We start from the raw sequence: 25,926 nt of genomic DNA on the forward strand, positions 1-25,926 counted from the left end.
CTGGTGTGAAAAGCTAAGAGGTGGCTTTGAAAGCTGTGATCTAAAAACATGCTGCTTGCCTGATCTTAAAAAAAGACTTTAACAAATGCAGCTGAACACTGAAGGTCTGTGCTGTGTGTGGAAGACAGGTGTTTCAGTCAGGTTTTGTTGGTATCTGGGATTTTATTTCTCCTAAAGTAAAATGTGAAAGGCATAATATTGACTAGACTATTACAATTATAATTTGAAATAATTTCAATTTTTCATTGAAACTGACAATTTTCACATTCTAATTTAGCAAGTCACTTTGAGGCTGTCAGGTTTTCACAGTTATAATTAAGTAGATCTAAATTCATCCCTGAAATCTGTGCTGATGATTGACAGGGAAGTCAGATCTATATTCTAGTCAAAGGAGGGAAGAGGAGCTGGAGCTGAAGCTGAGGGGGAGCTGTGCAAGGTTTACCTCTTGACAAGCCTCCTCTTGTGTACTGGGGTTTCACACCACATCATCTGTGATTCAGTCTGCCAGCCACAAAACAGATACAAGAAAGATTATTTTTCTTTTTTTCTCTTGCTTCTTTTGTCTTCTATAAAGCAGGAGCCATCTCCTCCTGTGCAAATCTGGTCCTAGGGATTTTCACCTCAGCTGTATTATGAAAGTGCCCCTGTATTATAAAATATACTTTTAAGGTGAAAGATATTTCATATCTAAAGTGTGATGTCCCTGTGTGTACACAAGGGGGAATGATTTGTGAGAATTTTCGTGAGGGGAAATGTGATTCATCCACACTCTTCGTGGGTAAAAAGAGTCAGAAACGTAAGGATAAGAAGCATGGCTCGGATGTGATTTATAAGTATTTAAATCAGGCTTAAAATAACCTACAGGCTATTGAGAAGTGCAAGTAGAAACTGCACTGTGAAGAGTAGGCAGCAAGGCAAGGAACAGTGCTGGAAAAATGAATGAAATAAGTCATGACTGCAAAGCCCCCTGGGGAGTTTGGCCAGCCAGGAAACAGGATCAGTCCTTGTGGTTTCCATTCTTTTTTCCTCTTTAGCTTTGGCTGAGGAAAGTGTAATATATTGACTGTCTCAAGTTTTACTGAGTTTTGTTGGGGTTTTTTTTGCATATTGCTAATTTTAATGTAATTTTACTGTGAGGTCCACTGGGCTAAGCAGTAAAAATGTGGGTTGTTATCTGACTTTGGCAGCTGAGAGGGGGGTGTGGAGGAGGTATAATTTGCACTGACTTGAATGAGGAGTGGCAGGAAAGAAAATCAGCCGGGCAGGTGTGATGGATGAGCAGAAGCTCGTGTTTAGCACGGGAAGGCACAGGGTCCCAGGTGAGCTGCCCCCCGTGTGCTCCTCCCCGAGGCCCCGCATTTCAGACCCAATTCATTAAAAGCGCCGTGATTAATTGTACATCCAGCACAACTCCTTGGCTGTGCCGGATAATTCCCGTTCTATCCTTCTGTTTGTAGTGGATGCAAAGGCGAGTGTTGCCCGGGATAATGTGGCCGTTTCTTCCCCGAAGACAATGGAGCAGGGCCCCGCTGCCGAGGCGGGCGGGCAGAGCCTCGGGAGCGCTGCCAGGAGAGCCGGGCCAGCTGCGAAACCCCGCTCTGTGCTCGCCTTCTCGTGGGCTGTACCAGGGCGTACTGAAGATCCAGCGACGGATTCATCACTTGGATCGGCGAAACTTGATGTCAGCCCCGTGTCCCCCGGCGGGAACAAAGCCCCGAGTGAGGGAGCAGAGGTTCCCGGGGCAGCTGTGCCAGAGGAAGGCTCCGATAAAAACCTGAGCCGGGCACCGCTGCAGGACATTGAGCTTGGAGTGTCACCTGAGGGAGAGGATGTGGCCACCTCGAAGCCAAAACCAGTGACCTTCTTTGACAGGATCTTCAAACTGGAGAAGGGAAAGGAAAGGAGTAAAGCACGAGGTGATTCCCAGGAGGAGCGGCAGGCGTTGGACATTCCCGACGGGAGCATCACGGCCGTGGGATTACAGAGCACATCCAATGGTGTCCCACAGGGGAAGGCAAGTGCTGCTGTAGAATATCCATTCACTAATGAATATTGGGAATATTAATGGAGTAGGACAGTTCCATGCTGTGATGGCTGTGAGTGAATGTGTTACCACGGGTGATGCCCCGCAGGGGTGGCTGGAGAGAGGTGTGGGAGAGGAACCTGTGATGAAGTGGTGAAGCTCTGGCATGTGTCTCATGGCTAAATGCTGGCACTGACCTCGAATTTAAATTAATTTCTAATTCTCTGAAAGGTTTGGCCAGGATTGTTGTGTCCTTAAGAGTTGGACTCGATGATCCTTGTGTGTCCCGTCCGACCCCAGGTACTCTGTGAACTATCTGTGTCCATGCTCCAAAACCAGGATGAACAGCAGCCAGCTGCCAGTGAAAGCAAGAATACCTGAAAGCAAAAAACTCAATGCTTTAGGAGCTTGGAGTTTGGCCTTGGATGGTTTTAAAGAAGTTGTTTGTCGTGTTTTGTGCCATTCTTAAAATAGTCCCATTTCTTGAGCTATAGCTGCTTGTTGCATATCTTACATATTAAAATAAGCAATATTATGCAGCAGCAATTTTTTTACTCCTGGCTGTTGTGTTTTTTTTTTTTAGTCAAGGAAATCTGGTCCATTAGAATTGATTTTACAGAATGAGAATGTGATATAAGAAACTAACTGTGAGAGCACATTAGTCAAAGGAGCTGAAAACGAGTATGAGTTTAGATTTTACACTTCCTGCAAAGTCTGATATCAGCAAAGATACTGTAGAATTAATTTTCAGGTAATTAACTTTTGAATAAGTCCGTTCCCTGGATGGGGATAAATGGCATAACTCTTACTAGTTCTGCTGGAGAGGTGGAATACACTAATTATTGTTCTAATTCAAATCCTGTCCAATGTGATGGACTGGAGTTTCATAACAACTGGTTTTATTGGCCTAGTTCAGGCTCACAAGCAAGACTGCTGTGTGATCACTAATGCTCTCAGTGGTGCTGAACATAGTTCACCAGGTGCTCACTGCTTGCACTGACAACATTGCAGGTTGTCCCCAAAAGTCTCTTTGATCCTCTACCTTGTCTTCTCTATCTTGGACCTTCTCAAATTTGAAGATCACATTTCTTGTATGAACTTACAATTTTTAATATTTTTCTGAAGCTTCATTTGTAAGACAAAACCTTTGCATTCATGACCACTGGCCTTCCAAAGTGGCCCCATCACTAGTGTTTCAGATGGCTACAGGTGCATTTTTTAAAGAATCCATAGTCTCCACCAAGCAGAATATAAAGTCATTCACTACCTAAACAGAACAGGGGGGATAGTTCAGAATGAATAATCTGTTCAGTGCACACTGGCACTTCTGTGTGTAGCCTATGAGAAGGAAGCCTTTCAACACTGTAAATTCCTGAAGATTTTTTTTGACTAACACACACAATAAGTTTTCCTTGTGGCTTGCAGGAATTGTTACTTTTACAACCAAAATTCATATTTCCTGTCTTGCTGTCATTGCAGTGACACTGCTTTTACACTGTGGGGTGTGAAAGGTCACAATTGCTGCTGATGAAGTAACACAGTGTGAAACTCTAATGGAATAACAATCTGGAGGAGTTTTAACCAGAAGTCAGAGTTAAACACTTGGTGGGAGCAAACAGTCATGTTGAAAGCCAGAGTAAACCAGTGCTGTATGAGCAGCCATCAGGGGACAGGACAAGATAATGTAAATTTTATTCTACCAGTTCTAACAGCTCCTGGAAGCACTTTTCATTCAGATCAAGCTTTGTTACATCAACACTGCCTGTATTTCTTACTAATTCTTACTGATTTGGAGTTGTCTTCAAGTTGTCTTTTACCCATTCACATCCTGGATCTCACTAATGGGAATACTCTGGACACCCCAGGCACTCCTCAGCTGTAGGTGATGTTTGGTGTCTGAGTGTTTCAGGATCCCTTGTGTGTGTACCTAAATCTGCACCATGAAAAGCCTTGAGCACTCACAAAATCAGGGTTCAAGTCACTCAGTGTAAGTGGCAGAACTGCATCACAGGTGAGTGAAATTTTAGCCTTACCCTTGAATTTCTGGACTATAATTTTGTATTTAATTCTTCCAACATGAAAAGGAAAATATGTCGGGGGCAGAGAGGAGTTAAGGACCTTTTCTGGGAAAAATATCTCAACTAAACACTCCAATATGTTGCCAAATTTAAGTCCATTTCTAAAACAAAGGCTGTGGCTCTGCCTTGCAGCACAGTTGCCTTCTGTTCCCCCTAAACTTTCTGGTTCTCGTGTAGGATGGGAGAATGACCAAGTCTAATTTAATTACTGTTACTGTAGTAACTACAAACTGTTACCAAATAGTCACATTAAAAATCCATATATTGCTGCCAACAGTTCCTTTTCTCCTTTTTTTTTCTTTTTTTTTTTTTTTTTTGCGAATTATGACTTGTAGTATCTGTAAAAGCTAAAAGCAAAGCAAAGTTTCCCTGAATTGAGTGCCAACACAAAACAAACAGCATTGCTGGTAAGTAAGAGAGAGGCTCCACAGTTGTAGCTTAAGAGCTGCACAAACATTCTGTGTTTGGTGAACCACTCTTTATTTTTGTGGTCTACAAAACTACATTCAGAACACAGCATAATTAAAACAAGGACAGAATTCATGAATTCATGAAGCATTTACTATGTAAGCCAAAGAAAAGATAAATTATATGCCTGAAATGTTTCACTGAGCCATGATTCATGCAAACAAAAGTGCTGGCAGGAATACATTCTTTTGATATGTTTTTTTTCTGATGACTGAACTGAAACTACAGTATAAGTATTTAAGGTGTTTATTACCCCTAAATTTGGCTCCTCAGAGAAATGAATTGAACATTTACATAGGATCTGTTAACTCCTAATACTGACCTTCTGTTATTTCTAGACTTTCTCTCATTATTTGCCCCCAGGGCTTTGCACAGGGAGCTGCTGCAGAGGCTTTTGTGGTGATTTTGTAGCTCTGAAAACGTGATAGTGCAGGACTGTGCATTATCTCTCCCTGATTTATATGCTGATGGCCCGAGTCTGTGCTCCTTCCTGCAGCAGTATTCCCATGGGAGCACAAGATGGATCACAGCATTTGTCAAAGCCTGTATTTCAGTTGTATCTTAGTAATTAAGGGCAGCCTTGGACTGAGAATCCTGGAGTGAGGATACTCGTGCAGTGGTGGGTTATGGGGCACACTCGTGCTCTGAAGTTGGAGTTCAGGGATTTTTGGACAGTGCTGTGCTTCAAACTCTGCAGTGGCTTTCCAGAGAGATTTCCTGGGATAGCCAATGCTGCCAGAGGTGGTACCTGGCACCTCTGGAGCTGCCCCAGCTGGTATCTGCTGCTGGAAACAGCTGAGTGCAGCAAAGTTCCCTTCCTCCTAAAGTGCAGCCCAGCATCAGGGCTTGGGCTTGTGCTGTAATAAAAAAAAAAATCTATATTGTTTATTATTCTTGATAGCATCAAGTAGTAAAGAGCTTGGTGGCATCAAGTCCTTCAGCTGTGAAGCTGGTTTTGTTTAGCAGCATATCTTGTGCCTCCTGCTCCTCTGATCTCCTGCCTCACGGCTCTGTTGGCCCTTTAACATCTGAAAGGGAGCCAGTATTTGTCATAGGAGCTCTTTAGATGCCATCCCTGGCTGTGGGGCTGCCCTGGCCACGCATGTTCTGCACGGGACAGATTGTTCCTGGAGCTGCTCTGGCCTGGAACTGGCAGCTGGACAAAGTGGTGTGTTAGGCCCTTGTCAGAAACTTCTGAATATTTGAGGCACTCAACCACTGTGCTGTGATTCTTCCTGGGTAAACTTGGAAAATGGTGGGTGGAGAATGAAACAGAAATCTGTTCTTGCATTTGAAGCCTTGTGTATTTAACTCCCTAAATGCTGTGTGGAGACTGACCACTCCAGGCTCAGCCCATCCCTGTCAGTTTATCCCTCTGAAGTTTTAAACCATTTATGCATCTTTAGTCAACTCCTTCCACTAGTGACCTGGAGAAAGCTATGTCCTATGCAAAAGTCATGCAAATACTGTGAGATTTTTAATTGCCTAGCAGAGGGAAAAATTCCAGAGAACAATTTTTGTTTTTTTTTTAACTTTTCACACCAAAAAAAAGCACTGAACTGTAATGGGTAGGGTAGGGATAAAAACCTTGATGTCCCTTAGACCTCCAGGAAGATGCTGTTTACTGGAGACACCCAGACAGGCTCATCAGTATTTCTTGTCCTGATTTTTCCTGTGGAGTAATCAGGGCACCTGGTTTCCTACAACTGCTTCTCTATTTGTTCTTTCCCAGTGACCAGATTCTTTCTTAGTGACCCAATGGATACTTGGGTACTGCAAACTAAATAGTTGGGGATGGTAACTTCTGCTGAAGAGTTATGGAACTGCCAGGGTGCTCTGCTCAGTTTTAAATCCTCACCAAAGTCAAGGCCACCATCGTGCCAGGCACAATTTACTTCATAAATGGGCAGATCAACCCTGCACTTACAGTGTAGATAGACTGATGGAAGGAAGGAGGATTATTGGTAACACTCAGACATCACTAGCCAGGTGTAGTACTAGTAAATATTTAAAAAAGGAGGTGCTGAATGGGCCATGAGGACTTGTCTCAAGCTGCTCTCTTGTGACAGCACTTGTGTTGAATTTACCTGTGCAGGCTCAAGGCAAAGTTGGCCAGAATAGCAGAAAACTGAAAGTGAAAGGGTGCCAAAAAATAGCCATGACCCTTGTTTAGGTGTCTAAACAGAAACTGAGTAACTTAATATTGCATACTCATGAGTGCTTGAGCACTGGAAAACTCTTTTTGGGCTCTGGGAACTCTAACTCCATGAAGATTGGAGGCAGCTCCATCTGGCTCAGTAGAATCGCTTTGGGTTGTTGCCTTTTTCCTTCTTTTAATCTGTGTCATGTTTGTGTTTGCTAGATAATAATTATTCCTGGAATGGCAGAATAGAGTATCAGAAGCAATCTTTGTATGGTACAATCAGACACTGAGCTGTCAAAGGCCAAAATCTCAGCTTTTATTCCCATTCTTCACAAGCTCAGCCTTGAAAAGAGAAGAGTGGTGTTTAGGATGCTGTGTGTGACTTGATTTGTGTTTGTTGTACTTGGTAGCTGAGAACAATGTTCCCCCAACCAAGATCCAATGCTGAATATATTAGAAAAGAGGGGAAAGAGATTTATAAATGCTTGATTGTTCTGAATATGTAGGCTGGGGAAGTATGTTTGGAATTAGGGTTGTGACTCTCTGAGCAACAGAATGCAAGTCACAAAAGTTACTTTTGCATTCCACTGGGAAATCAGGCAAGCCAGGACTGGGGAATCTCTGCCCTCTTTTTTTTTTTTTAGGAGATAGATGACTGCAACCAAAAGGACCTACGGGAGGACTCTGCAGGTGTCACCAGTGCCAGTGCTGCTCAAGCTGAGAAGACAGAGGTAAAGCAGGACAGCCCCCAGGCAGCTGCTGCAGGAGACAACTCCGTCATGAGCTTCCTCAAAACACTGGTGAGACTTTACCTCTCCTTTCCATCTCTTTAAGCTTTAAACTGCTCCTAAAAAAATCCCATGTGAACATGAGCTGAGTGTATGTGTTTACTGTCACGGGCACTGGGGAGGGATGAAGTGAGAGGTGTGTGAGGACAGTGCAGTTGTGATCAAATGATGGGCACCTGCTCTGGAAACCTTTATTTCTGCAGAGATGCTTGTAGACCTGGAAATATTTACCTGTCTTAAACATCTTTTGCATGAAGAAATTTATTTTGTAACATCTCCAAGTTCATTTTTATTAATTGATGTGTAAGCTTGAATAGTAAATATTTGGTCCAGGCATTTTTGATTTTTGCCATTGACTTTAAGTTGTTGTCAAGAAATGTTTACAGGTATTGCTTCCCCCTCATGTGGGAAAATTTATGCTTTCACCTTTGTGCTAGAAAAACCTGCTGATTTCAAACATATGATCTTTTAGATCTTTTGAAAGACTGAGTGGAGTGACTGTTTTTTCTCAAATACTTTTAAGGTCTCCCCAAACAAAGCTGAAGCCAAAAGTGATTCTGAAGACAAGGTAGGCAGATTCCTTGTTCAGTCACTAGAGTTTTTGACACAGCTATTTCCTCTTTGTTGTGTTGCTTTTTCAGCAATTGATGTCATTTGAAGCAATTAAAAATATTTTTCCCCGAAATAAATTTAAAAGGAAGGTCAGAATAAACAGTGCAGTTATTCATATCATCTGTTACAATCAAAATCTGAACTGTTGCATTTTCTGCAAGCTTGATGATGACTTGTTAATGCTCTTGTTGTTGCTCTGACTTGTCCTTGATCTAAAACTTCAGGTCCCTGCAGTGAAAACATCTGGATTCCACAGAAAAATTCCATTTGCCCATAGAGCAGAAGTTTTTCTTGCACTATGATAAGACACAAAGAATAGAACCCTAAAAAAAGGAATGTTTTACATATAGATATTAAGTAGCCAAAGTCACTGAGCAACAACATTTTTGTTTTCTCTCCTATTTTTTTATCCTTTTGTCCCATTCCATTTTTGATAAAGCCTGGTACTGAAACACTCAGCTTTTGCAGAAAGCTTCGTGAGGACGTGGGAGATACACATCACTCCTCAACTGTAGCTCAATAACTCTGAAATAACTCCAAAAATCATCAACCAGGGCTAAGGTCGTCCCAGACATGCAGAAAATGCAGTTCTCAGACTGCACTGGCTCAGTGGGACCTGCAGCTTTTTCACCAGCTGTGAAAAATCCGGTTGCTCAGTCCCGTTGACATACCTGGCTTTGTCATGTGCTGCTGCAACAGGTGACTCCTGGTGCTGGGCTGCTGTAATTTGGAAACAAATATGCTGTTTGGGTTTGGTTTGTTATCACACTGGGAGGGTAAACAAGCCCAGATGACTAGCAGGATATGCAAACTCATTATGCAGAGGTTAAGTGGGAGTTCTCTTTTACTAGGAATTCCTTTATCTTCATGATTTTCCTGATAGGACATTTTCGCTTTATTAAAGGGGAAATAAGTTTAAAAGGTTAATTTGTCAGTTTTCATGTAGAAAAGCTGCAGATTTTTCAGCTGATAGGAAATAATGTCGGGGTTTTTTTTCCCCTGAGAAATAACTGGGTCTTAAAGGTAAAGATGTGTTTTCCCCTCGGAGCAGTCTGAGCCTCTCCCAAGTGCCATGGGGCTCTCAGGTGGCTGCTGTGCTTTTGAGTCACAGAATCACAGAATATCCTGAGTTGGGTCTCACAAGGATCATCCAGTCCAACTCCTGGCCCTGCACAGACACCCCAACAATCCCACCCTGTCCCTGAGAGCGTTGTCCAAATGTTCCTTGAGCTCTGGCAGCCTTGGGGCTCTGAGCACTGCCCTGGGGAGCCTGTTCAGTGCCCCACCACCCTCTGGGGGAAGAACTTTTTGCTTTTTGCAGCAATGTGCTGCCACCAGGGGTATCCGTGGCTCTAATCAGCTGGGTGAAGCCATGTGTGCCTCCAGCAGCCTGGGCACACCCTTAATGACTGTCCCTTCATCTGTGTAAACACGGGAGTTGGAGCAGAGTCACTTCCTTGGAGGAGCTGATCCTTTGCAGGTTCAAACAAACCAAGAGGGTGTTCTGAGATCTGCCCCAGACCACCGACCTGAGCCTTCTGTGGCAGACCCTGAGTTGTTCCCATCTCACTCTGCATTTGGGAATTATGAGAATTTTGCAGGATACTGCAGGAAAAAAAGACCAGTTTCCATGTGACTGGGCACAGCTGCTTCCCAGCACAAAGCATTGGCAGAACTGGTGACTGCACTGCAGGACACAACCCTGGGACCAGGATCTCGGCTTCATGTGCTCGTGTGTGTCACATTCTGTACTCTGGACCTTTCCTCCCACCCTGTTAGTTAAACAACCCCAATATTTGTCCCTGCACAGGACAACCCCAAGAAGCACATAGCTGGGATTGTTGGGGTGTCCTGTGCAGGGCCAGGAGTTGGGCTCTGATAATCCTTGTGGGTCCCTTCCAGCTCAGGATATTCTATGATTCACATTGTAAACATCATAGGTTGACTGTTTCTTTGGGGTTTGGGTCTCTTTGTGCTTCCATAGTTCCTGGAAAGTTTTGTCAACTCATTTTCAAGTTTTTTGCTGGTTGGAAGCTTTTTATTTATTTTTTTTTTTTGTCTCTGAAATGTAAATTAAAAAAGAATGAAGCTTGCAAAGGGACAAGCTAGTTACCTTGGGTCAACAATCGAAGTCTCAGTCTTTGTGGGATTTAGGTTTCAATTTAATGGAGATTTTAGAGAGAAAATTGTGATTTAATTTGGAATCAAGTGGGTTGTCTTAGCTTTTATTTCACTCCTCATATGAAAGAAAGTCTAAGGAGAGCTGAGTAACCACTCAGAAGAAAAAAAAAAAACAAACCCATGATTTGTTGTCCAGGGCAAAAAGGAGATGTTTACCTTTAATGCTACGTGTGTGAGTGTTTGAATGTCTTTCATGAACCAAATAACTTTGCAATAAGTGCTCAACTGCCACTGGTGTTGTACAAAGGGCTCAAGAGCAGAGAAGGGCCATGGTGGGCAGCCCTCTCCGAAGGCAGAATCCCCAACCAAAGGAGCCAAGAAAAAGAAGGCAGAGAGTCCCAAGCTGGGACACAGCACATTTAGTAAACTCTTTAGGCACAAGGTCGGTATGAACCTCGAGCAGGAGCAGAGCCCTGAGCAGCAACAGATGGCTCCTGTCAGAGAGAGAAGTTGTTTAATTGGTGACTCCAAGCAGCATCTGGCCAGATGTGCAGTGCTCTGGGAGTGCTGTGTGAGCCTTCCTGGGCCGGGTGTGATGAAAACCATCCTTCTCTCGTTGGGCCATCTGTGAGCTCAGGGTTCTGAAAGAACTCCTCTCACCTTCCCTGCTCTGTGATTCCCAGTTACTAACCCTGACTAAACCTCCCTGGCCACTACAAACAAAATCGAAGGTGCTGACAAACAATGAATTATGTAAATGTGAACAGAGCCTGCAACTGCAGAGCTCAGTCCAGCTACACTTCAGGCTTTATGATCATTAACAGGCACCATCACATGGCTAAAACTGGTAAACTGGGCCATCTGATATGGCACAGAGAAGGTTGGAACGTGGAATTTCCTTCAGAAATAGGTATTTCTTGCTGAAAACAAGAAAAGTAATTGTCGATTGAAGTCCAGGTTTAGTTTGAAGGAAAAAAAAATTGGTTTTGAAGGGTAGTTTAAAGTGTTTAAAATGCACATTCAATCAAAGGGTTGTTTCAGAGGACCAAAAATCACTGAAAGCTTTTGGTCTCAAGCTCTGTATTTGGGGATTTCTGCAGTCTCTGAAGATAATCTGCCATGGTGCTCCATGGCAGGGAAGCAGAGAATTGTAGCTTTTTAGCCCAAAGAATGCAGGAGCAGAGACCCTTTCACTGGGGGAGGCAAGTAATTAATATTTAATGCTCACTCAAGACACCCACATGGAATTTCTGGTGAGTAGGGGGCTTTATAGTCAAGGGCACAAGTCAAAGGGAGTTCTTTAACACATTTTCAACACAGAAATGTTCTTTCCATGTCACATTTTTGAGATAAGTCATCTGCATGTTGCTGAAGGAACAATAATATTCCCAATGGTTTTAAGTCTGCAATTCTTGCCAACAGCCTAAAGTTAAGATCTCATATATATTGTGTTGATAGCTAATAGTTTTGGTATTTAATGCAATGAAAATACTAATTAGTCATTCATAATGAGTTAGGGCTTCCTGGTAAAAACCACACCTGTCTGGCATTTTTTAAGACCCTTCTACAACAATGCAAAAATCTTGCAGTGAATTGTAGGGAGAGATGCTTGGCTTTCATTGGAATATTTAATGGAACTTTAAAAAGTTATGCTATGGAATGAGAGCAGTTATCTTTAAGGAAAGCAATAACACTAAATTTTTACGCCAATAAAAGCTGTCTTATAAAATGTCATTACTTTTAAAACAGCTTTTTCTTGTTTCCAAATTTATTTTCACACTTTCCTTTCCACATACAAACTAAAGAAGCAATAGCTGAGAGAGCATTTATGGTGTATTAAGAGTAAAGGGGATGGATTAAAATGGTGCCAACAGTTTGCTTGTGAGGCTGATTGAAAGTGGCAATTCAGATTGGAGCAGTGATGTGACAGGCAGGCCTTCAAGCTACCAATTCTAGTAAAAAAAACCCATAGTTTGTATCTTTTCCTCTGAAATGCCTTACCATGATGTGTGAACTAGATCACCAGGCAACAAATTCCTTTATCTGAAATGATAATTTTAATCTATTTATTCATATTTAGTTTTGAGCACTTCAATGTCTCCTCTGAAAGTTTTCTCTGCAAGTCTTCCAAAATAAACAGCTCTGTACATTAATTAAGATTAAGTTGACTATTAGCTTGACAGAAACATTGTTTTTCAGTCTCCTGTTATGTGAATACTAACTTAAAGCAACTCCTGAATGTTGTTTTCAAACAGTAATGCACATCCTGATATAAACCCCTAACACAGTGCAGCTTGTCCATTTGACCTCAGACTGAGTTTGGGTGGCATTCCAAACTGGGTCCCTGTCTGCCCTTTCATTCCCATCCCCGTGTATTTGCCTTGCATTTCATGCCAGTTTTGCAGTGTAACTGTGTTGTTTTGTGGGGTTTTTCCTTGGAAGAGAAGGGTTGATCACTTACTTTGAGCACTAGTGCTGAAGCCAGTCCATGGCATTGTGCTTGTTCTTCCTACTTGCTCTGGATCCTGTTCATTAGAGCTGATCCCAAAAAAGATCCTGGCTCCTGCAAAATAACTCTCACCTGCTGTCTCAAGAAGTCCCCAAAGCCCAGGGCTGCTGGGCTCAGTTTATGGCTGGTTGATGTTTTATGGACAGCTCAGGTAATTCTTCAGTGTGAGCTCTGCTGGGTGTGAGGGCTGAGACAGTGGTGTATCACTGCCCAAGGAGGAATTTCCTCCTGGATTTGTGTGTTTTGAGGAAACCAGGAGACACAGATCTGAGGAGGAGGTTATTACAAAAGGGAGACTACGAGGAAGATGGAGAGACTTTTTACAAGAGCACATAGGGACAGGACAAGGGGGAATGGCTTCATAGTGACAGAGAGTGGGTTTAAATTGGGCATCAGGAAGAAATTGTTCTCTGTGAGGGTGGGGAGGCCCTGGCACAGGTTGCCCAGAGAAGCTGTGGCTGCCCCATCCCTGGAATTGTCCAAGGCCAGTTTGGACAGAGCTTGGAGCAACCTGGGCTAGTGGAAGGTGTCCCTGCCCATGGCAGGGGAGTGGAATGAGACGATCTTTAATGTCCCTTCCAACCTAGACCACTCTATGATTATATGAAAAGAGTAAATCCTACCCAATGCCCAAAAGTGTGAGAGGATGGGTTAAACCAACCTCCAGCACCTGCAGAGCTTCTCTTTGTGGAACTGCAACTCCTGCTCCTACAAAGCTGTGGCTGTTCTGTGCCCTTGCTTTCCAGGCTGTCATTTGCCTGTGTTTTATATCCCAGAAAGTGAAGTTCCCCACTTTGAAGGCAGTGTGAGCACATCCCCATAGGAAACACCCAGCTCTGGTGTGTAAATGTGCACTGAAAATTGCACACGCAGACCCAGTGCAGAAAAACCTCTGCTAATATCTTCAAACCCTACATAATGTGTTATCTGGACAGAAGGGGAATATATGGAATATGGTAATGCAGATATAAATACAGCTATTTTTAAAGAACAGGTGGAGGACTGCAAGCACAGCAACATGAGCACAAAGCAGTGCAGGTAGAAGGATGGGACCTGGCAGTGCTCTGGAAGCCTCTCCTCAGCCTGGGCTCAGTTTCCATGGCTGCAGGAGCCAGGACTTTCACAAACGTTCACTAAAAATAAAATAATTTGTCCCACAGACAATTTGAGCACTGTGACATTGCCTCAGACAGACTTGTCTTTGTGTTTTGTTTCCCTTCAGGCTGCAAAAGAGACCCAACAGACAACCAACACCAAAGTGAGTAGGACGGCTGGAGTTATCTGTGTGAATAATGTGGGCAAAGGGGAATTATTCTCATTGTCATCTTTAGCCTCCAAGACAGTGTTTTAATTCCTTTATCAGTTACTCATCTCTGTGAAGGGTGGGTTCCTGTGCCACTTGCTTCCTCTCTTCAAGATGTTGCTTCATTTGGAAGGGCAGAGATGCACCTTGCTGCCCGTGTCACCCCTGCAGTGGTGCTCACCTGTACCAGGTGATGCCTGAAAATGCTCTGGGTGTTTTGTTCTCCACAATAACCTGCGTGTCCATGTTCCTTCCAGAGCCCTGAGCAGCAGCCTGTTACCTCTGTAAAACCAGACAAAACTGTCCCTCCCTCCCAAGAGCCGCCACCAGCCAAGCAGAACCCGAAGGCCCCCGAGGCTGCAGCCGCCCCTCAGGGAGCAGCCAGTGAAGCCCCCAGGGAGGGGATGAAGGAGAAACCATCAGCCACCCCCATGCCCCTGAGCAAGCTCTTCTGGAAAAAGGTATGTCTGGATTGTGGAGCTGCTCCCTCTCCAAGCACTGTGACAGCAGAGCAGTCAAACCTGCCCAGGAGAGCAGCTCCCATGTGCTGAACTTTGTGTGCACGAACAAATACACCCCTGTGTCTTTGTCTCCTGCTTTTGTCAAAACACACAAACCCAGGAGGGATCCAGTTTGTTGAATCTTGTAATTTTTTTATTTATGTGGAATAAGGAATGTTTTTCTCTGTCAATTCAATGCTTCTGTTAAAAATCCCACAGAGATCACAGCATTCTTTAACAAATTATATAATTAATAGAAATAGAACTATAAGACCCCATCTCTCTATGATACCCCATCTTTTGGAACTGTTTGCTTTAGTTCCAGATGTCTAAAAACCTGGAATCTGGTGGGCCTATTCTTACTCAGTAGAAAACGTTCCATGACAGAGCAGATCAGTCTTTAAGTCTGGGCATTTAGTTGCTTGGGAAGACACATTATTCCTCAGGTTAAATAATGATTTTAACTAAAATTAGGACTAACTCTGAAAACACAGTTCCTGTTTCCATGATCCTCATGGCTTATAAGCTGAAAGTTTATTCTTTCCTCATTTCAGTCAAAAGAAGGGCTGTATTAAACTCTACTGAATCACTGTATGTTGAATAACTGCTTTTCTGGGCTTCTGTTCAAGTCCAAATCCCAAAAATTAACTGCTTCCAAACACCCAGATGCTGCTGAGTGGCCTTCCAGCTTCTTTAGCTTGAGCTGGAGATACATTTTGGATATGTTATTTATGTAAAAAACATGAAGGTGTTTAGTAAATAGTAAATATGCATGAAAACAATCCAAGCTTGAAACATTTGCTACTTGGGATTTAATTTCCTGGGGAACTGGGTGAATCAGGTACTTGGAATGAGAAGGAAGTTGGGAAGAAGAGGGAGAGGGAGGGTTTTTTATGTAGGTATTGCTACAAAAACCTCCTACTCTGAGTAGTCTGGCTTATTTGAAAACAGAGCTGGGAAGCAGGATGTATGTTGAACATCAGGATGAAATAAGGGAAAAAAAGAGGCCTTCTGGCAGACTGTTTTGTGTAGTTTCAGTGTAAAACAGAGTTATAAATTTGGTCTGAATCCAGCAATTTCATAATGAAGTAACACAGTCTTTTAAAAAAGAAAAAACATGTAAGAAAGGAAGATTTTCTTGCAGAAAACTAGTGAAAATCACTCCTTTGGGGGAGAAATTGATGGTGAAGGTTTAAAAAAAATAGTCTGATAAGGTTTTGGTAAGATTTCTAAACCTTATTTTGAAATATTAACCCAAACTAAAGCAGTTATTGATGTTTTACTGCCCACAGTGAACACCAGCTCTTCATATCCCATATTAGAGCTAAATTAGCTCTTGGTCCCTGCTCTGTGCTGCTTTAACCTTGTAACAATCCTCACGTGAAGTCCAGGGATCTCAAACATCTCAGGGGTACAAACCTTGTCCCAAAATCCTTTCACTCCTCTTGGTTGATAAGGCTGCATTTTTTTTATCCTGCACCATCATCAGCTGCTTATGGAACAGAAAGTTTTGCAGAGAATCCTCTACAAGCAGATTTTTGTTGCTGCCAAAAATACTAAGGGCTGGTTAAAGCACTTACACAAATGCACTGAATTACAATAGTGTGTGAAACCTGAACTCTGAAAAATGAGCCTGGTTTTGCTTACTTAGAACTTCTTGGGTCTGGAATCATGCTGAGGCTAAAGTTTTTGCAAGTTTTCTGGAGCGAATTTCTGTGATAGAGAACTGCATTTGGTCCTAAGAATTAAAAAAAAAATCTGCCTCTTTGAGCACTGAATCCTCACCTGTAAAAGGCTCATGTTTCCTTACTGAGATTTCTTGACAGAGAATAACATTTCCTTTGATGAAAGCCCTTGGTGACCCAGTCAGTTTGAAGCTAAAAATAATGACAGTAGAGGTACCAAAAAAATAAAGTCCTTAGATTACAGATTCGGCTCAAAGTCAGCTTGGTTTGAAGAATCCGTGGGATGTTTTCCTGCAGTGATTTTATCTTTCTGGCACACTCAGTGCACTGTCCCCTTGCTGGGACAGAGAAATGAAGCTGGCAGCTGTTCCAATAGGTGTATAATTCAGAGTCAGGAGTAGTTTTCCTTTTGAACCAACCAACAGCAACCACAACACTCAAAAGATCCAGGACTGAGATCCAGCTTCTCCCTTTCCAGGCAATCTCTTAAATATCCATCTTCTGATGAGCTTTCACTTCAAAGTGAAGCCAATGAAGTGCCTGTCAACACGTTGCAGTTGATGCTGCTGCTCTGACTGCAGATGAATAAATATGGAAAGGGAAAAGGAAAAATTCCTTTTTCAGCTTCTCAGCTGGGAACCACTTTGTATTTGCCCCATTTCCTGATGGGTCTGCACAGGAGTTTTCATAGCTGTTACTCAAATGTTTGCCATGGCAGCATTTCTTTTCTAATAAGGAATACTGATAGAAAACTACAGTTAATGATTTCCAATACTTGTGTTGGAAAGCTGCCTTCAAGGCCTTGTAGGTCTTTCACCAGGGCAGAGGAACAGGATGCTTCGTATTTGTCTGATCAAAGCAGACCAGTAAATCGTGGAAGGTGATCAAGGCAGCATTATTTGGATTGCTCTGTGAACTATCTTTGAAAGCAGATAGATTTTCTTAAAAAATTAGACTTTTAAGCTGTTGCAACTCTGCTGTCAAACAACTGCAGAAAAATTATGCTCTTTTTACTGAGGGGTATTTCTGTGCTGATATACAAACAGCAAACTGGTTTGCTCTTGGGTGAAGGAGAAGAGTCACAGAAGGGTTTGGGTTGGAAGGGACCTTAAAGACAACCCAGTTCCACCCCCTGCCATGGGCAGGGACACCTGCCACTAGACCAGGTTGCTCCAAACCCCATCCAACCTGGCTCTGAACACTTCCAGTCCCCTCAACAACTTCATGGCCTCCTCTGGACTTGCTCCAACAGTTCCATGTCCAATCTCACCTTTATTGCTGAGCCTGCAATTGTGTTCCTTCATAGGAAAGCAAAAAGAGGGAAGTGTGTGAGGCAAATGTTAAAATTACCCAGGGCTTACCAAGTTCCTTCAGCCCTTTACCTGCTCCCATGCTGGAATACACACCACCTACCACGGGGAAGAGAAGGAGATCCTGGCTGGGTTTTGCTGAGTAAATGGATGAAGGCACTTGGAAGAGAATTCCCCCATGGCTGAGGGAGTGAGGGGGGCAATAAGGTTTGGGGGCTGGTTCACAGCCTGACTGCTGGCACAGCTGCCACCCTCAGAGCAGGGAGGGACCTTGACCTCCCCAAGGGAGGGATTTGGGGGTCAGCCCCCACTCCTGGGCTGTCCAGACCCGTGTGGTGTCAGTGGTTCACAGTCTGAGCTGTCACAGCCCAGGACCTGCTCGGTGGCACCTTCAGGCAGTGGTTGCAGGTCTCAGGGGCTTTGGGGGGAGGTCCAAGCCCAGGGTGAGGGCTAAAGCTGAGCTGCCTTGACTGCAGCAACCTCTGTTGGCTTTGCCTTGGCCAGGGAGGGCAGGAAGGTGGGTGAAAGTCTCTCCAACCCTCCCTGCTCCCTGCCTGTGGGTCTGGAGCAGATCTCAAGCCCGACTGCCCTTTTAAGTGGAAATTTCTTGAACAAAAGGTCATCTTGTATATATTGTTAAGATAAAAGAAAAGCTGCTTCCTAAGGAAGGTATGACCCAGGGAAAGCAGAAGTGCTCCTCGTGTCTAATGAAATGCAGTGGGGAGTGCCAGCTCAGGCTGCAGCACGAGATCAAAGCAGGGTGCAGTGTTTATCTCAGTTTGGAGGAAAGATGCAGCCAGCCAAAGGAAAACTCCAATCCAAGTTATCCAGGTCACAAAAAAAGTTACACTCTCATAAGGCAACAATTTGTGTGCTCAGGAACCCAGATAAGAAAATGGTGTAGTAATAGTTCCCCAAAACAACAGGAGGGTTTGTAAGAACCAGAAGATGTCTCAGAGTAGACACAAACTTTCCACCACAAGTGATTTAAAAAGCTTATTACTGAAAGAAAATTAGGGACAGTGTCATTTAAGGGAATAAAAAATGCTTTCAAAACAGTGAAAAATAACACAGTAAAATACTCTTATAAAACACAGATAAGATAAGTTAAAATATTATTTTTGAAAAAGAAAGCAAAAGCTGCTCTGTAACAGGAAGAAGAAAGGATGGAGCTCATCTTACTTCAAACAAATGTATCTTGAAATGTTTTCTAAATTTGGCAGAGTGCCTTTAAAAAAGAAAAATAAAATAACCCAACAGCCCTTCTGTCCCCACGGTGCATAACTGCAATAGCTGCTGACTTAGGCTGGATTTATTAAAATTTGTGTTTAAGGAAACTGGAGGCAGAATTTGGACCCATGAATGCAGCAACCTCAGCTGCATGGCTTATAGGTGTAAGGAGAGAACTTTTATGAGAACATTTATGCATCAAAGCTGATATGAGCCAGGCTGTTTGCAAATTATTATTCTATATAAATTGGGGGTTCTTCCTAAAACTGGTCACAAAATTTGATATAACTTTTTTTTTCTCTTAAGTGAAGTGGAGAAGCTGAGCCTGTTGCTCTAGAGAACAGCTAATGTAACATCATTCAAAGTTTATTGACTTCAGCTTTGTCAGGCTCTTCCTATTTCACTCTCAGTTCTGCCAGAAACACCTTGGTGATTTTCTTGAACGCACAAATGGAAATTTTTCTTCAGATTTCTTAGGGGGAACAGGAACAAAAATTAAAAATTCTTCTTAATTATGTCAGAAAACCTTTGCTGGAAGGGGTTTTGTCATGAGTCTTCATTTGCCACCTCAGCTTTATTTGAGAAGAGGACTTTGTGATGTGTCTGGAGTTTCCTCTTGGCCCAGCATGTCTGAAATACCCTGATGTGATTGCACAGAAGTTGTGGAATCTCCAGCCTTGGAGGCACCACAAGCTCAACACAAGCAGTTCCTCAGCAGCTTTCAGCAGGAAGGTTGGACCAGGCTTCCACAGATATCTTTGAGATCACAAAATTGTGAGAGAAAATCTTCAGAGTTAGTTAATTCAGCCTCACAGAGGGAGATGGGTTCACAGGAATAGTTTCTGGAGATAATTCATACCATTTTTAATAGCCAGCCTAAGATCTCAAACAAGATAAACCATAACTTCCACAACAACTTTGATATAATAATACCAAATTGAAGTAAGTGCATAGGTGCATTGGTGTCTAAGTTAAAGAAAATAAAAGGTGTTCTAAATCAGGATTTAAACATTCCTAAAGCCTCCAGCAGAATCAATCAAGAAATGTACAAAAATCATTTATATCTGTGCAACTGGGAAGAGGAACTGGGGATGCAGATGTGACCAGCTTGAGAATGCTGGGGCTGGGATGTTGCACTCCTGTATTTCACTAGGAACAATGCTGTACAGTTTTAACAATTAATAATGTCCACAATGTGTTTTATTTAATCCTATTTCTGCTTTTGTGTGCAAACTCCTGGGTATGATCTTTCTCACATTTACTGGTTTTACCTGAGTGTCATCTTCTCAGGATACATGTTGCTGTATGTCATTTCATTTAAATTTTCTTTTAAAATTGCAATCAAATGTAGATTCTTGCGTTTGAGAACTGGTACTGCAACACAAGAAAGGCCATTTCTTCAATTATATAAGTTGGTGAGATTTTAACACTTTTTTTATTTGGGATGAATCAAATTCCTGAAACAACACGTAGAGATCAGTTAAGCAAAGGATGCTTTCATGCCACATTTGTTCCTGCAGTGCTGCAGCACTTTGTAACCTCTTTAAAAACCCCAAGCAAATCCTCACTGATTAAGTGGGAATGTTTTTTTCCCCTTTTTTCACGTTTCCCAACCCCAGAACGCATCGGAGGAAGCGGAGGCCGTGAGCAATGAGAAAACAGAGGTGTCTCTCGAAGCGGTGGCTCCGGACAGGGACGAGAGCAAGAGCCCAGAGGGCTCAGAGGTGAAACCCAGAGGAGCCGAAAGCAAAACGCCCAAGGCGAACCTGAGGAAGTTTTTCAAGCTGGTAAGCGAAGCGCCGCCGGGATGGGGGTGATTCTTGGGAAATCCTGCGTCTGGGCGGGCGGAGCGTGACCCCCCTCCCCGCAATTCCCCGTCCTGCATCTCCCTCTCGCGGCTCCTCCCGGAACCTTCCGCGGTCCCTTCCCCGCCTGTCCGGGGGCTCCGGTGGCCCTTTCCCTCCCCCAGGTGGCCCAGGGAGCTCCAGGGGTTGAGCCACTGAATGAGCCTCAGCTCCACAAGCCGCTTCCCCCGGGATGATGCTCCGGGAGGATCCCATCTCCAAACCCGTCTCCCGTCCGTCCAACGTCCCTGCGTTTTGTCGAGTCCTGCACTTGCTTCAGGGAGTTGTATTTTCAGTAGCTCAAGCTTTTTTTTTGGCAGCTTATGTAGGTTAGCTAAACTGGCATGTGAAAGGATGCAGTTGCTGCTGCAAAGGTCTGTTAGGTGGAAAAATGGAAGGCATCAAGTAGCATCTAATCCTTTTTCCCAGAAGACCAGAGGGAAGAAGGAAACCACTGGGGTGATCAAGTGGCTGGTATTGTGTTGTGGCTGTAGGTGTGAAATTATCCCGATGGATTTGTGTACAAACAGCCAGACAATATTTCTTAAAAGAGTCCAGAAAAGTGGCCAAGAAAGAAAAGAATCCAAGTCTGGGAATAACATGTCTCTGATTAAAATCGTAGCAGACCTTGAGGATTTATATGGCAATTGATCTATTTTGGCAAGGTTTACAAATGCATATGGAAGATTTCCATTTTTAGTCAATGCTGGTTTATTTTCAGGCAGCTACGTGGTGTGGATATCAGAGTAGCTTAAACATTAAAATGTGGAAAATGTAGTTTCTTTTAAGCTGATGTGATGGCCAGCCCAGGTGTCTGCCCACAGGTGAATGCCTGGTACATACCTGTGAACAGTCACAGTGTCACAGGTTAAAATTCGTGACTCAGACTGTAGGAGTGCACATCACAACCCAAATCTTGATTTATTTTTTATTTTCAAAAGATTAGCAATTCTTTTATTCTCAGCTGTTTGCTGGGCTCAGCCCAATCTGTGATGGGTTCATTTAGGTTTTGTTCTCTGGTGGTGCTTTACTACAGGGCCACTCTTATGTATTTGAGGATCCAAGCAAAAAATTCTTAATATCAGCCAGCAATTGTGCACCCAACCTGCTTTTAATTCCACGTAAGATTTCAGTCAGTTTAGAAAAATCTCCACCTTATTCCTAAATCCAAGGAGCCTTGTGGTTATCCTGCATATCCTGATTATCCTGTGGTGCCTGTCAGTGGCACAAGCTGGGCATGCAGAAGGGGAATTGGGAGCAATGCATTTCAAACACTAACAACTGTGGGGATCATGACTTCAGATCATGTCACTCTACCGAAAAAGTAGCACCCATTAAAAAAATAAAGCTATTTCACACCCATCTTAGTCACCATGGAAGAAAACAACGCTGTGTTAAAAGCAGTAAGATGTATCACTGCTCTAATCAGAGCAGGGATTTAATCCAGATTTCGGCCTAGAAAACAGAACCAGTACTAGACAAACATCTACCCACAGGGGAAACAGAATTGTGTTAATGGTGTAAGTGGCTTTGCAGCTTTTTGGAACCCTCAGTGTTCATCTGCTCTACTTTTGGTCATCGATTTCCAAACGGATCGAGGATTATTTTAATATCTGTATTGTCCCTGAAGTTTCCTGGGCCATTTCCTCTGAATAACTTTGGGATTACTGGATCACTTCCACGCTTTTGTGCAGAATCAGCTGCCCAACAGCTTTGTGCCAACTGCTCAATCAGTATTTCTGATTCTGAAGGCAGACACAAGGATTTTAAGCCACTGCTAAACAAGTACCTTCTGTAAAGCTTTTGAACTTTTTTGAGTGCTGCAAATGGGTGAAAAGTCTGAAATTCCAACAGAGGCTTGATTTTTCTCACAAGGAAAAGTCAGGGAAGCTCCAGTGCTGTGGAGAGCTGAGATGAACTCTGTGGAGGTGTCTAATAGGGCTTTTTGCTCAGCAGAGCTGCACTGGCAGAGCATTCACTGGAAGGTGTAATTTCCACTCAGAAAAGGTTTCTACTGTAGTTTTCTCCAGAGGTCTGGCTGCCCTACAGGAACAGCCATAAAGTGGAGGGAGAAATTCTTCCCTGTGAGGGTGGTGAGGCCCTGGCACAGGTTGCCCAGAGAAGCTGTGGCTGCCCCATCCCTGGAAGTGTCCAAGGCCAGGCTGGACGGGGCTTGGAGCAACCTGGGCTAGTGGGAGGTTATTAGAGCAATAATCTCTCTCCCAAGAGGTTGACTTTTAATTTTATATGAATATGATTCTTTACTGGGTTTCTCTTCTGCCTGCAGAGGAAGATCCCAAGGTATTCTCACAACATCCACAGTTTCATATTACACAGGTCACCAACAGCTGCCCAAGGAAAGGTAGTTTAGCATTTTAGGATTCAAGACTTGGACCTAGAAATTAAGATTAATTCTATTGCAGTCTATTGTGAACCTCCAACAGGCAAGTTAGTTACTCTCCAGATGCCCCAGTTTTGACATTATTCTCCTCAGAAAGCACAAGCACAGGGAGATAGCAAGGAGACATTTAGATCCACAGCACTGTAATTGCTGCTGTCGACACAAGGAGAAGCCTTTGGGAGAACCAGGAGGAATTTCCCTTGGAAAAGGCAGTGTGTATCCCAAAGACTGCCTGCTGACTTGCTCAGTGCAGATGTCCTTTCTTATTTGTGCTGAATTATTTGCACTTGCAAAGGTCACAAAAGCCACTGCTGTGATTAAAATAGGAAGGGGTTAACTAATACTGTAAAAGATATTGGGAAATTATAGCAAGATAATGTGTTAGTCTAAATCCCTGGAATTCAATAGGAGATGAAGAAATAGCACTGCTCTTTTATCGAAGTAATCCACCTATGTGGATTTGAAATCCAGCTGAAAGTCATTCCAGACTCATTAATCAAAAACCAAACAGTTATTGTGTTATTTCCAGGGTGGGATATATCAGATCCAGTGCAGGTGTCCTGATGGAGATGTTACACCTGAATTAACCACCCCAGGTCCCCTTGTGGAGGTTGAGCAGGTCTGAGAGCCCCTTAGGACACGTCAGATGATGCGAGCCCTGGAAGTTCCTGCATAGGATATAAACAGGTGCAAAGCTAAATAAGAGAAATCCTTTCAAAATGGCTGGTTTGAGATGTTTTGTGGAGATAAGAAGGGCGTAAAATGGCATTTTTAATAAGAATGAGATAATTGCCAACTGTAAACTGAGGCTGTAGCTTTGTCCTCAGCCAGGAAGTTTATTGGCAGCACAGATGGTCTAAGATAGTGTTGAGTATGGATGTTCCCAAGGAGAGTTTATCTTTCTGGAATAACTAAATACTGTTTCCACATTGTCTGCTGTGTCTGTGCTGGCCTACTTCCCCATGTAAATAAACTTTTAGGCAATAAATAGCATTTGGAATGAAGAATAACTATTTTACGCTGTCACAACTTAAATTTTCTTCATTATTCATGAAAATGTAGCAAGTGTGTTGGCTGTCCCCACCTTCCTCCATTTAAAGACATGCTGATCCACCCCTTATTGCCACAGAAAGCAGGGAGGGGTTTTTGGGAAGCTCTGGGCAGCAGCAATCCTAAGTGACCAAAGGCAAGGATAAGAGGTCAGCAGTGCTGGAGAGAAATCCTTGGGATCGAGTCTCACTGACAGCAAGAGGGAACTTTGTCTAGACCTCAAGGTCTTTACTCTGTTATTTTTGGTAAAAAAAATAAAAATAAATAATGAAAAAAAAGAGAGAGAGATGGATTACTAGATGTTGGCTAAAGCAGGGCTATTTTTTTTCTGGGTTTGGGGTGTTTATGGAGGGAAAAGGTAACACTGGTGGATGTTACAGCATAAACTTTTTTTTCTGGAGGCATCTGAGCCTTGCTGAGATAGAAATGTGAACTAGATCTTATCACAGCACATCTTCATACGCTCTGGACTGAGTTTGTCTCCTGCAGTGTAAAGACAGACCACGCTGTGCTTCCTCCCCTCCATTTCTGCAACCTCTTGCACAGATAAAGCGTCACGAGCACAAACACAGGAGGCTGAGCAACAACACGTTCCAGAGAGAGAATTTTTCCCACGAAAGTAATGAATTGTCACGGAGTGGTTTGGTTTTCTATCCTGCTGCTGGCACACATTGATTTTCTGTGGTTTTATAGGAAAATCAGGGACTGAAATAGGTCCTTGTGATAACATCGTTTGTAGGACGGAGCTGACACTGTTGTGCTTCACGTTACAAATCTACAGGCTGCAGAAAAACCACAATTCCGCCTGATCTATCTTTAGAACAAAAGTCACATCCTTTCATTGTTTTCATTGAACTCAGGCAATGAAAAATGACATTTAAATTTGGGCTCTTTGAAATTCTGGAGTTTATTTTACGCTTTGCTGCTGAGCTCTGTGGCTTGTGCAGCACTCAGGGGAATACCACAGAACACGGCTCCTAATTACAAATGTACACACCACTCCTGTTCTTTCTGGGGCACTAATTGTGACTAAAGCTTAATTTAACTGTCACAGAGCTTGTGATATTTACTCATCGAGCTGGTTTTGTCCAACAGGGCTTTCTCATTTTTAAAGCTAAGTGGAAACAGGGGATTGTACCTTAAAAAAAGGTATTTCAGAGTCAAGGTTTGCTCTGAGTGACCCCTCAGTGCTGCAGCCTCAGGGTCTACTTGGATTGGGAAGAGTGGGCACCAAGGAGGGCTGTCACTTAGATGTGTATAGACTGCAGGCATAAACTGGGAAGCAAAAATTGGGAATAAATGGACGCTGATGATAAATTATAAAAATATACCTATAGAGCTGAGTGGGTTTTAATTATTCGCAGGACATGCACTTGATTGGATAGAAAGGAAGTCCCACTAGATCTTGTAAGATGGATTTGGCTCTGCAAAGCAAAAAAAGCTCTTTCCTAGAAAACTACAGTGGCAGGGCTGATAGCACTGTCTTGTTTAGCACTGATATGATCTCAGGTCCACTGAGACCTCACTCATGTTTCTCATTTTTTCTTAATGGGAAAATTGGCTTGCAAGAAACAGGCTGACAGAAGAAAACCTGCAAAATCTACCTTGGGGTTGTGGGTATTTCAGAAATGTTGGTGGAGTTTCTGAAGTGTCTGGGTTTGTTTTAGGGTTGCAAAGAGTGGCCTTAAATCAAACCTTTATTCATGTGTGTCAATGAACCCTGTTAGAAGTCCTGTAACCCTTTGTTATTTTAGTCAGTCAAGGGTGATGGAGGGACAACCAGTTCCGAAGTGGTAAATGGCCCCAGTCACCACGTAAGTGCCTGGATTTTTTCATCTTTTGGTGATGGGTTCCTGCCACC

The 25,926-nt window shown here is 43.1% G+C and overlaps 1 protein-coding gene across 1 annotated transcript in view; it reads left to right on the plus strand.

Annotated features, from left to right (window-relative positions):
* The first annotated feature begins 723 nt into the window (after window positions 1-723).
* Window positions 724-25,926, plus strand: part of BCAS1 (breast carcinoma amplified sequence 1) — a 35,468-nt gene continuing 10,265 nt past the window's right edge. The window contains exons 1-8 of the mRNA XM_027697584.1: window positions 724-796; window positions 1,458-2,014; window positions 7,357-7,512; window positions 8,024-8,068; window positions 10,541-10,675; window positions 13,965-14,000; window positions 14,303-14,506; window positions 20,390-20,557. Coding sequence (XP_027553385.1) covers window positions 724-796; window positions 1,458-2,014; window positions 7,357-7,512; window positions 8,024-8,068; window positions 10,541-10,675; window positions 13,965-14,000; window positions 14,303-14,506; window positions 20,390-20,557 — 1,374 coding nt within the window. The remainder of the gene's footprint in view (window positions 797-1,457; window positions 2,015-7,356; window positions 7,513-8,023; window positions 8,069-10,540; window positions 10,676-13,964; window positions 14,001-14,302; window positions 14,507-20,389; window positions 20,558-25,926) is intronic.

The sequence above is a fragment of the Neopelma chrysocephalum genome, unplaced genomic scaffold (assembly GCF_003984885.1).
Source record: "Neopelma chrysocephalum unplaced genomic scaffold, ASM398488v2 Primary Assembly neopelma1_119, whole genome shotgun sequence".
Taxonomy (NCBI): domain Eukaryota; kingdom Metazoa; phylum Chordata; class Aves; order Passeriformes; family Pipridae; genus Neopelma; species Neopelma chrysocephalum.